The 13,155-nt window shown below is 37.4% G+C and overlaps 1 protein-coding gene across 1 annotated transcript; it reads right to left on the reverse strand.

The window, feature by feature from the left end:
- Positions 1–836: 836 nt before the first annotated feature.
- On the reverse strand, positions 837–7,953 carry LOC142743298 (potassium voltage-gated channel subfamily V member 2-like). The gene is made up of 2 exons (XM_075853968.1): positions 6,718–7,953; positions 837–1,103 (listed from the first exon to the last, which is right to left on the reverse strand). Exons 1-2 carry the CDS (start codon positions 7,951–7,953, stop codon positions 837–839), a joined length of 1,503 nt encoding a protein of 500 aa, XP_075710083.1.
- Between the last annotated feature and the right edge of the window lie 5,202 nt (positions 7,954–13,155).

Here is a 13,155-nt window from a genome sequence, read left to right on the forward strand (position 1 = left end):
TATTACTATCTGTTTTACAAGCAGATACATTTAAATTTAGAAAAATTCACATTTTTGCACATTTTCTCAAAATTTTGGCGTTTTTCACAAATAAATATTGAATTTATCAACCAAATTTTTCCACTATCATAAAGTACAATATGTCACGAGAAAACAATCTCAGAATCGCTTGGATAGGTAAAAGCATTCCGGAGTTATTACCACATAAAGTAATACATGTCAGAATTGAAAAAATCGGCTGTGCCACAAGGCCAAAACAGGCTGCGTCCTAAAAGGATTATGTTATAAAAGATTGACAAGGGTTTGTGTTGTGGGAAAGCCAAAGTGGTAAAGGGTGAAAACTATAAGCGGTGATGCTGATATGAAACTGGCAGATTTGAAAACAGAAAACCAGAACAAGGAAGATCTGGCAGATTTGAAAACAGCATTTCACATCTTCTTTATATGCCCATCTTAAAGATTTATGGCATATCCAGAGTAAATGTCATAAATGCCTGATATGTGCGGGCCCAACAAATTATTTACGGCTGCAGTCCCTAAGGGAATGCTTTTTTAAATACTATGTTTAATTCCCCTTTATTATTAAACTACCCTTTCCGCCAATGGTTCAGAATGAAAAAAAAATGGATAGATTCAAATTGCTACAAGTTTGAGCCATTTAAGTGCTGTGAGCCCACAGATTCAGACGAAGGTGGCATAATATATTTTCAAAGATTGTTTGCTTTTGATTTGATTTTAATCCACAATGTGAGTTGATGATAGTATTTCACAAAGTTGAACTCCTGGTAGTTGCTTCTTACTAAAGATAGTCCCATGTGGCATTTTTAATTGTTCTCCTAATAATTGATGCTTTGTCTTGTTTCACAACAAATTTTTATCTTTTCCATGATCCTTTTCTTAAACCTGATTTCAGTACTAATTTTCGGAACACCGGTGCTTTCATGTGCTTTTAGTTTTGCATAAAAATCTGAAAATCTGTTGTAAAGTATGGATATTGGCATGCCATTGAGAATAATCCCAAAAGATATACACAGAAAAGCTACAATTCGGCCCAAAATTGTATCAGGAATTGTATCACCGTATCCTACAGTGGAAATGCTGACCTACAAAAAAAAGAAGAAAAAACATACAAAACATAAACTAGGTACATCACACCAGACTACAGTTTCTGCAATCATTCAAAATTCTATAATCCTTTCTGGAATATTTATTTATATTAATTATTTTCCACAATTGGAAAGTATATAAACATTACCTGCAAAAATAGTACAGTTTTATTTTAGCCTGCCTTATGTTAAAGAGGGTTTCCGCGTAAAAGGTAAAATTTGTTCATACTGTATATTAGCAAATTAGAAGTTAGAGCAGCATCCTAAGTTTAGTAATTATATTTTCTATACTTCCAAAGATATTGGCATTGAGTATTCGGTTGCGGCGAAAATTTTTGCAAAAGTCACAACACAAAGTGTGGCCATGTTTGTTGTCACCTTTAAAATATATCTTCTCAGAAAGGGTGTGTTCACATCAGCGTTAGGGTTCCGTTGATGGGTTCTGCTAGGCCTTTCCGTCAGAGGAACCCATCAACGAAAAGGCAAACGGAAACCATAGCTTCCATTTGCATTACCATTGATTTTAATGGTAATGCTTACGTTGCAAATGGTTTACGTATGTTTCCGTCCCGTCGACTGCGCTATTGTTTCCGTAAAAAAACTAAAACCTTACGGAACGGAAACAAACGGAAACCATTTGCAACGTAGCATTACCATTAAAATCAGTGGTAATGCAAACGGAAGCTATGGTTTCCGTTTGCCTTTCCATTGATGGGTTCACCTGATGGAAAGGTCTACAAGAACCCATCAACGGAAACCCGACGCTGATGTGAACAGGCCCAAAGTAATGGTAAAAATGTCCCTTTGTTAGTGATTGATTATAATGACTAATTTATAATTTACCATGAGTTTCCCCAAAAAAATAATTACCAAACTATGGCTGCTGCTCTAACTTCTAATTTCCTAATATATGGCCAATATTAGGTTTTAGGTGGAAATCCCCTTTAAGATGCTGCATTATAACAGACTATTTCATATTTAAAGGGGCAGGACAAGCTCTGTTAGTGCCCAAGATGGTGGTTTAAGAATATGCCCCCCCAGAAGTTCAGCATGAGAGTTGTAGGGCAATTATTAAACCCTTCCTGACATTTGACATACATTTATGTCATAGTTTGAAAGGGAGTGTATGGAGTAGCCTCACAGGCTGAGCCCGCTCTATACACCGCAGGTGTCAGCTGTATTTTATAGCTGACTCCTCGCACTAACGGCCAGGACCGGAGATAACTGCAATCTGAGCCGTTTAACCACTTTGATGTCGTGATCAATAGCAACTGCGGCATGTAAGCCGTTTGACAGAGTGCGTCCAGGTCTGCCATTTGGTCCTCCTATTAAGCCCTGCCAGAGGATGCTATAGGGTCCTATTAGTAAAATAAAGTGTTTTTTTATGTAAAAAAATACATTTTCCCATTTTCCCTATACAGCATTGTAAAAAAATAAATAAACATAATTGGTATCACCACATCGGTAAAAAAATCTGAACTATTACAATATATCATTATTTTACCCGCACGGTATACGCCGTAAAAAAAGTAAATGCAAACGCCAGAATCGCTATTTTTTGGTCACCTCATCTCCCACAGAAAATGGAATAAAAAGTGATCAAAACCTTGCATGTACTGCAAAATGGTAGCATTAATAACTACAGCTTATCCCGCAAAAAATAAGCCCTTATACCACTTAATCGACGGAAAAATAAAAAAGTTATGGCTTTCAGTATTTGGCGACACAAAATACATTTTAGTTTTTACACTTAGTCTTTTCCTTGTAAAAGTAGTAAAACATAGAAAAAACTATATATATTTGGTATCGCCGTAATCGTATTGACCCACAAAATAAAGTTAACATTTTGTTTTAATTGCACGGTGAATTCCGTATAAACTAAGTGCAAAAAACAATGGAGGAATCACTGTTTTTTTCATTTTCCACCTCACAAATAATTGTTTCTCATTTCCTAGTACATTATATGGCACAATAAATGGCGCTACGAAAAACTACAACTTGTCCCGCAAAACTCAAGCCCTAATAGGACTATAACGATGGAAAAATTAAAAAGTTATGGCTTTTGGAAGGTGGGGCGGAAAAAATAATAATGAAAATCGGAAAATTGTTTACAACGGGAAGGGGTTAAAGGTTATGTACACCTTTTGAGATCTTTCATTTTTTTTATTACATTTTTTTATCAGTGTGGTTGGTGCAACTTTGAAAATACTTTTTATTAAAAATAATTGTTACTTTTTGAGATACAGCTGCCATGTATACTGTATACAGAGCAGCTGTATCTAGTGCTGAATCCTGTATCTGTCAGGTCCGCGAGACTGAAAGATTCAGTGTCAGCGGGTCCTGCGTGTCTCTGACACACAGGATTGAGCTGCTATCGATCACATCTAAGTTATTAACTCAGATGTATTAGATTACAGGTGGATCCTTCGTGTCAGAGACACTTTCACTAAACCCGCATACCTAACGGATACAGGTCTTAGCGCACGTTATCCGATCTGTATACAGGATAAAAAGCTGCTGTATTTCAAAATGTAAAAATATTTTTTAATAAAAAGTATTATGAAAGTTGTACCAATCCCACTGATAAACGTATTATATATATATATATATGTGTATATATAGAAGATCCAAACATAGGAGCAGCACTGTGTCAATAGCCAGAAACGGTTGGTGCTAGCTTCAAAATATCAAGGAGTGACGAGCTCCTCATGCATATATCCAAGAAAAAGAGACTGGAAGCAGCACTCAGCAAAAAAATGTGAATTTATTCACCCAACACAGCAACGTTTCACTTCCTCCATTTCAAAGGTGTTCATAGCCTTTAAGTAAAAAAATATATAATTGGTATCACTGTGTCCGTAAAACTATTCCAATATAACGATATTCATCCTGCACAGTGAATGCTGTAAAAAAATAAAAAAGAAACTGCCAGAATTGCAGGTATTTTTGTCACCTTATCTCCCCTAAAAAATGTAATAAAAAGTGATCAAGAGTCGTGTATGTACTGTACCCCAAAATACCAAGAAAAAGTAAATCTCGACCTGCAAAAAATAAACCCTCACACAGCTTCATCGACGGAAAAATAAAAATAATCTTGGTTTCAGAATATGGCAAAACAAAAATATATATTTTTTAAACAAATTGTTTTTATTTTGTAAAAGTAGTAAAACATCAACAACAACTTTATAGATTTGGATCGCAATATTCGTGTAGACCCGCAGAATAAAGTTCAGAATAAATGTCATCTTTACCATTCCACACTACAACATTATTTTTAAACGTTTCCCAGTAAATTATATGATCCATTAAATGCTATTAAAAACTACAACTCGCCCTGCAAAAAACAAGCTGTTATACGGTTCTTTCGGCCGAAAAATAAGAAAAGGGTTATGGCTTTTGAAAGGCAGAGAAGAAAAAACAAAAAAGAACTAACGAAAAGTGACTGCGGCGGGAATGGGTTAATTTAATTGTCCCCAGTTGCACCTTTCCCCACCAATTCCTAGTGTCCTTATTTATACAGGAGAACAATGATAGGTAAAAAAAAATTACAGAAGCACTCCTACAATTTATTTCTTTTTTGCATATATTATGCTGACTCATCAGCAATATTCCAGCAGTGTCATTTGTTTCTCAGTTTCATCTATACATTTTTAACCCTTTTATTATGGGCAGCTGTGTCATGTGAGCTCAGTCTGACCACCAAAATAGACCATGCTCTCGTGTGTAGACAGGGGGTCATTTTCTCCTGTGTGTCTGACTTCCTGTGTACAGAATTACATCATCACCAATCTAATCCCTCCTGGCAGCTCTGAGACCCCTCCTCACCCAGCTCCATCCGCCTCATTCCGCTGTATGCATATAGTGCTGCTGAAAAGATAATGTCTGCCCTATATAATGGAGCAGGAGTGCAGTGATATAATAAGTGAGTCCATACAGTGATTAACTGCTGAGATATAAAACTCCCCTGACTCACACTCACTGTCTATACTATCTGTGTGTATTCTGTGTGGAGAGTCTAGTGTATTTCTATGAGATGCTGTTCCTCACTGTTCTCCCCTGCATCCTGCTTGTTAGAGCTGACAGAGAAAAAACTATAGCTAGCAGGCGACAAGTGCATCACATAGGATACACTGATACTCAGCAGTGTGAGTACAAAAGTTCTATGGCACTGATCTATCACTTGCTTAGATAACACTTATAGCAAGTGCAGAGTGATGAGACTCTGCCCCCTCTGCCTCTGCAAAGCCAGAGAAATCATGGGAATTGTAGGCCCCATTATGGGAACAATATCGGAGGGGAACAAGGAACCAAGATGGAAGACAACCCATAAATGGGACATTAACTAAAACAGGTATACACAAGAGACTGTACATTAGTCTTAAATTAGCAATAAAGCCTGTTGTGTGAAAAAATACAACAGGCTCTAGAAAATTCTGCCCCCTAATATGCCATTACTCTGCCACCTGCATGCCATCACTGTCCCCTGTATGCCACTACTCTGTCCACTGGGTATGCCATCACTGTCCCCTGTATGCCATCACTGTCTCCTGTGTGTCACCACTCTACTCCCTGTATGCCCATTGTGCAAAAAATACAATGAGCTCTACAAAATTCTTGTTGGTTAGTCCTTCTATTTTTCATGAAACATTAAAATACAAAATGTGGAAGCATTTGCAGAATAATAATCCTACCAGGGTAGGAGATAGGGACCCCTTCCACATGTTGCTCTATAGTTGTTTTTTTAGTTGGTTTTATATTTTATTGCTCCCCCCATATCTTTTATGCTGACTGTATCCACACACTGACCTCCAGATAGTGATAGACCCCCCTACTCAATACCCTTCTACTGGCGCAACATAACCCGCACTAAACCCATGCTGGGAAAGTCCACTATTCAATATGCCTGTTCCTGTAGCGAAGGAGTAGAGGGGGAATAGGGCTATTGAGTGTAGTGGAATCTCCCGGAGTGGTTGAAGAACGAGTTGCCTTGCACCTTATTCTTTAAAATAGGGGCATCTGAAGCGACCCCCTCTCCAGCCTCTCAGCATAACAGGCAGAGTGTGACTCTTCTCAGCTAATTTGCATATGAATTTAGAGGCGATTGTTTATAGGTAAACCCAACCTGACAGTGCTATGGGTATAGTGGTGAAAATGCTGGCAACATGATCTCTTTAGAATAGTTCCTGCAGGGAGATAAGAGGCAGACTGAGAAGCTGTGCCTCAGCAGTTACAATTATCACTATGTATGCCTACTTCAAGCTGCCACTGATTGGCTGAAGTGGCTACACCAAGTTATTGCCAACACGACTTGCCTTTTATATATTAGTATAATAGCCTATGCTGCACTATATAGGCAAAAAACAAAACAATTGCTGGAGTGCTTCTTTAAAAGAAGAACATTGCTTCTTTTTTTTAATGCATAAATTGGGCACACCCTGATGGTGCCTTAGGTAATCACCTACTCTGCCTACACCTTGTCCTGCCCCTGAGATTTAACTAACATTCAATCCATTTTATTCTAAAAAAACATTTATATTTTAATCATCGCATTGGTAAAGTTAACTTAACCATGTTGCTTACAAAAAGGCATTAACTGAAAAGAAAAACTTACCGCTGCCCACCACCAGGCACCTGGAATGCTGGTGAAATTAGTTCCAGGGATATCATGTTCAACAGAATGCATTAGAGCAGAGAAAGTAAACACTCCCATAGCAATGAACAAAAACAAACAACAAACTTGTTGGTAGCACTGACGAATAGTGAAGCCAAAAGCTCTTAGCCCAATGGAATGACGTGCCAGTTTTAAGATCCGAAATATCCGCATGAGCCTAATTATTTTTAGCACTTTTCCAAGTTGTCCCACTCTTTCCATTCTTTCTATATCATCAGGGTGCAGATGCACATATGCTTCTTCTGAAAACCTCTCAAATATAATATGAATATAAAATGGTAATATAGCAATAAGGTCTACAATGTTCAATACAGTTTTTAGGAATCGTCTAATATCTGAAGTTGATAATAGTCTCATCACGTACTCTGTGGTGAAGAAAATTACACAGGCAATTTCCACATGTTCCATATAGGATACGCCATAGAGGTTCTTATGTTTAAGTTCCTCCACTGTACCGAGACACATGGTTACAACAGAAATCAAGACAAAAAAGCTGGATAATATGGCTATAATTTTAGCTGGAATAGAAGAGTATGGATTTTCCACCAAATTCCACACCTTTTTCCGCAAATCTCCAAGCCACTTGCCTTCAAAATGCTTTTCATGGTCATGACGTTCGAGTTCAGCTTGGAGGTCTTTCTGAATTTTAATATTCTCTTTCAGTTCATCTTGATGTTCTTGAAACAGAGTACGACAACACTTATGTGTATAATTTATATGAATGCCCCAGTATTCTATTTCCTCAACAAAGTTAAGAGGACACAGCTCGTCCATTATCCATAAAATTCCACTGCGATAGAAATGAAATATGTAGCAAAAAACAGTAGGATCTCGGTCGAAGAAATATTCATTCCTCTGCACTGAATAGTCATCGCAAAAATGCAATCTTTTCACTGGATCAGCACAAGTTGCGATTTTTCCAATCCTGGTGACCGGGTACTGTGCTGCTGCTAAACAATCAATTTGGAATGTTTTTCCTCCAACATTGAGGTTGAGGATAAAAGGATTAATATATTTTTTTGATGGCTCGAAAGCATTATGGTCTTTGTATTCAGAGCTCCTCTCGGTAAAAGTAGCATACAAATTTCCTTTGTAGATATCCGTTAGACTATGAGTATGTTCTCCAAACTTGTTACTCGTAGAAAGTGTTTTTCCTCTTGCACATACCTCCTTCATGGCTTCAATTTCAATTAAGTCGCAAAAATGATAAATGATCTGTATGAATTATTGTTTGATGTCAGAACTGAAGTATAATGGCTGCAGAAAGGTCCTTCCATGTGTGCTCCTTAATTCTCAAACAACTGTTGTGTTTTGATATAATGTAATCCGTTTCTGGGATAAAAGAGGATAAAAGGGATGATTTAGTAAAGGCTATTGCTGTGGCTAAAAACAGCTTTTCTTTAAACACTGTAATAGGATTGTCTTGTGCCAAATGAGTACATCATGAGCAGAACTGGTGGAGTGACTTACGTAAGCCCACTGTCTAAGAGGGCTGTATTCAATTGAATATTTGTGGGGGTTTTCTTAACATTTTTTTTAAACCAAAAACGCCTTTTATATATTTCTTTGGTAAGTTTCCTTTAAGATTGTACTTTGTGTTTTATTTATACATTGTGGACGTTGCATGAATTTTTATCTCTACTATTATTGAAGGCAACATGTCAGGGTTCACGTGCTGCTATATGAAAGGGCAGCATGTGACAAATCAGGTCCCACTGATAAGATCTATCGTAGGAAATTTATTAAGCATTTTTCACCCAGTGCAGATTTTGCCTTAACAGGAAACAAGCTGGAGAAAGATGCAACAAGTTTACTAAGACGCGCACGCCTCTTAATAAATTTGTCGCATCTTTGACTGTCTGTGCGCCACAGAGTAGAATCCACGCCAGCCAGCAGTTGTCGTAGATTTTTACTGTCATTTACGCCAGTTTTTTAGGAAAGTATCGATAGAGGTAAAAAGGGACCAAAAGTTGCAATTTTCGCGACTTTTGTTCCGTTTGCCATTTCTTTATTACAGAAAACTGTTGTAGAAAAGTTAATAAATTTCCCTTGGGCTTTTATTAAAAATCGGCAGTATATGTCCAATCCTTTGTTCCTGAGGGAAATAAACAGCTGAGAGAGGGGTCTGGCAGAGGGTTATTCCCCTCTCCCAATTATAAAAAAAAAACATGCATGCTTGGTTTAGCTGTCGGACAAACATGATACATGTTTAGCTCAAGTTCCCAGAGCAAGGCAGAAATCGATCTACCAAAAAATCAGTGGTTTATCATTTTAACTTATGCCATTGCCATCCAAAATTAAAAAAAAACCTTCACAGACCAACCGTTCAGGAAACGGGCATAACAAAACTCTTGTTTATGGCCAGCTTTAGTTTCCAAATTTACTTCTCAGTGTTAGCAAGTCTAAGCTTCTTCTCAGTAGACAGCAGCATTCAGTGGCTAATAGTAAATCCAACCAATATGAAAGGCTATTGTGAAATATTACAAGACTCCATCAAAGAGGTTCTGCAATATATTTGTCATCACCAATGCTACACTGATCCGTTTTCTTTTTTTTATATATATAAGACAGTATGCATTTATTCATGTACAATATATTGTCATTAAAGATTAGCCCACCTTTAGAATACAAATGTAATGCAGTCCAATAAGGCAGGAAAGTGAAAATTGCGGCACTCACAATCAACTACAACAGTAATCTTTTATTTTTTATTTTTTTTTTAATCTGTTTTAAAGATGCCACATGGTAGATACAGCCATCTGACATGGGCGGTTGCCGTTTTGCTCTGTGCGCTGCATCGTCGCCCTGATGGTACCACCCCTAAGACATAATATTCATAATCAAATTACAAGTTAAAACACCTCTAAATTTGTTAAATAAAAAGCAGTAGAAAAAATTTCACTTATAGCTAGTAAGGTGCTCATGCTACATATTAACGAACTCATCCTTGTTATATCCTTCACAAATATGAACTTTCATTTCAGTCATACAAACACAGAGGACCCATTTAAGGGTGGGATTAAAATTTTTAAAGGCTATGTACACTTTTGTGAAGGCAAATTACTAATTTTTGTTTAATAAAAAGGTTTATCAATGTGTTTTGTGAAACTTTGTAAATACTTTTTATTAAAAACTGTGACACGCAGGATCCACCTGTAAACTATCACATATAAGTTCATAACTTAAATGTGATAGCTTACAGGTGGATCCTGCGTGTGACCCGGCGACACTGAACCTGTCAGGTCAGCGAGACTGACGGATTCAGTGAAAAGTGAAAGATACAGCTGAAGTTGTCCCAAACTCAGCCGGGTAAATGGGCCGCACATAGAAAAAATGTGAAGTTGACAGGCCGCATTACTTTAACATGTGATACAATACAAAATTATTGATAATCAATTAGTTATTTGAACTTCTATAAACAATACTACATTACTATAACAATACTACATTACTATAATAATACAATACTATCATAATACTACATTACTATAATACTACATTACTATAACAATACTATAATAATCCTACATTACTATAACAATACTACATTACTATAACAATACTACATTACTATAATACTACATTACTATAATAATACTACATTCCTATAATAATACTACATTACTATAACAATACTACATTACTATAATAATACTACATTACTATAATAACACTACATTCCTATAATAATACTACATTACTATAACAATACTACATTACTATAATAATACTACATTCCTATAATAATACTACATTACTATAACAATACTACAATACTATAATAATTCTACATTACTATAACAATACTACATTACTATAACAATACTACAATACTATAATAATTCTACATTACTATAACAATACTACATTACTATAGTAATACTACGTTACTATAACAATACTACATTACAATAACAATACTACAATACTATAATAATTCTACATTACTATAACAATACTACATTACTATAATAATACTACGTTACTATAACAATACTACATTACTATAACAATACTACATTACTATAATAAAACTACATTATTATAACAATACTACAATACTATAATAATTCTACATTACTATAAAAATACTACATTACTATAATAATGCTACATTACTATAATACTACAGTACATTACTATAATAATACTACATTACTATAACAATACTACATTACTATAATAATACTACATTACTATAACAATACTACATTACTATAATACTACATTACTATAACAATACTACACTACTATAATAATACTACATTACTATAATAATACTACATTTCTATAACAATACTACATTACTATAATACTACATTACTATAATACTAAATTACTGTAATAGTACTACATTACTATAATACTACATTACTATAATAATAGCGCTAGGTTTAAACTTACCTGAAATTTGTGCGTTTACTCCACATGCTTATTCTAACAATCCAGTTTTCCAGTTTAAGTCTAAATGCAGTCTGGTTGCTCAGTTGGCAGCATTTGGCAAACACAAGAATATGACGATTGGGCAGCCCCATTTTAGATAGTGCCACAGTGCCCTCTGTAGATAATACCACAGTGCCCTCTTTAGATAATGCCACAGTGCCCTCTGTAGATAACACCACAGTGCCTTCTGTAGATAATGCCACAGTGCCCTCTGTAGATAATACCACAGTGCCCTCTGTAGATAATGTCACACACACCCGTAGATAATGCCACAGTTCCCTCTGTAGATAATGCCACCCCTAGATAATGCCACAGTGCCCTCTGTAGATAATGCCACAGTGCCCTCTGTAGATAATGCCACAGTGCCCTCTGTAAATAATGCCACAGTGCCCTCCGTAAATAATGCCCCAGTGCCATCTGTAAATAATGCTACAGTGCCCTCTGTAGATAGAGCCACACACACACACACACACACACACACACACACCCCCCTGTAGATAGCTCCATTGGGGCTCCCTGTAGGAGTGAAATACCCAGCCAGTGTTGCCGACACTTAGGCCCTCTACTGGAGGAGCCCTTGACGTCACTGACCATAGACAGTGACTTCAGGGGATCCTCCTGGACCGGAATATGATGTCAGGGGCAACCCCAGAGACGGAGTCCCAGAGCAGAGCAGAGCACTAGTATAGGCTCTGCTCCGGAACTCTGGGGAAGCCCCTGACACCACTGTATATATATGGATAGTGATGTCAGGGACTTCCTCAGAGCGGGAGTCCCAGAGCAGAGCGCTAGTGTAAGCTTTGCTCCGGGACTCCGGCTCTGGGGAAGCCCCTGTCGTCACTGTCCACTTCTAGCGTTCTGCCTGGGACTCCTGCTTTGCTTCTGACATCGCGGTCCATATGGACCATGATGTCAGAGTCTTCGGCAGAGCAGGAGTCCCAGACCAGAGCGCTAGTATAGGCTCCGGCGTACTCCTCTTTCGGCCTGCTCTCTCCTCTCCGAGGGAGCTACGGTGCCGCAGATTACAGCCTCAGGGTCCACATGCGGCCCGCGGGCCACGTGTTTGAGACCCCTGATATAGAGAATACAGTACAGCTGTATCTAAGAAAGTTAAAATAATTTTTAATAAAAAGTACTTACAAAGTTAGACAAAACACACTGATCCACCTTTTTATTTTAAAAAAAATGTTTGCCTTTCAAAGTTTCACATAGCCTTTAACAACAGTTCCCCTACTTTAATGTCAAAAATAAAGAAAAAGGTATGGCTCTCAGAACGTGGCGACACAAAAACAAATTAATTTTAAAAAACAGGTTTTAATTGTAACAACCTGCACAATAACATGTAAATTTTACTGCATGGTCAACGACATAAAAACAAAACCCGAAAAACAATGGCAAAATTGCTGTTTATTTTCCATTTCCCATCCCCAAATAATGTTGTCTTTGAGACTCGCAATGCCACAGGGGTCCACACATCTGAGCTACAAGTGGAGGCGAGCAGTGAGGGCCCCAGGTGCAAAATTTGCCTTGGGGCCCATAGGACTCTAGTTATGCCAGTAGGCAAGAGGCAACGGTATTAAGAGCATGTCCCCTCCCTTGCATGCTTGGCATGGTGGTCCTCTCATGTGTCTTCTTTCACTAGATGCTGAAAAAGCTGTCAGGGAATTACTACTTGAGCAATTCCCTAGAGTGCAAGTTTATGAAATTGCTATTCAAGCAAATCCCCAAAGGAAACTGCAGACTGTCTGGATCAAGCGTGCAGGTAAATCAGCTACGTCAAGTCCGTTACCACTCTTGTCAGCAGAGTCTAATGCTACTCTATGGTACGCTACTCTTCACCAGAGGCAAGTTGGATTTGACTACATAGGACCCCGGTTGCATTTATAGAATACGGTGTTGGACAGGAGGTGCAATGCAGGCAATACTAGAACGGAT

Source organism: Rhinoderma darwinii, chromosome 1 (assembly GCF_050947455.1).
Source record: "Rhinoderma darwinii isolate aRhiDar2 chromosome 1, aRhiDar2.hap1, whole genome shotgun sequence".
Taxonomy (NCBI): domain Eukaryota; kingdom Metazoa; phylum Chordata; class Amphibia; order Anura; family Rhinodermatidae; genus Rhinoderma; species Rhinoderma darwinii.

Bases quoted from the DNA above. Each gene is read 5' to 3' on its own strand.
- LOC142743298 (XM_075853968.1), bottom strand. From the start codon at position 7,953: ATGAAGGAGGTATGTGCAAGAGGAAAAACACTTTCTACGAGTAACAAG. The intron at 1,104-6,717 runs GTAAGTTTTTCT...TTTTTTTTGTAG, and splicing joins GTGCCTGGTGGTGGGCAGCG to GTCAGCATTTCCACTGTAGG.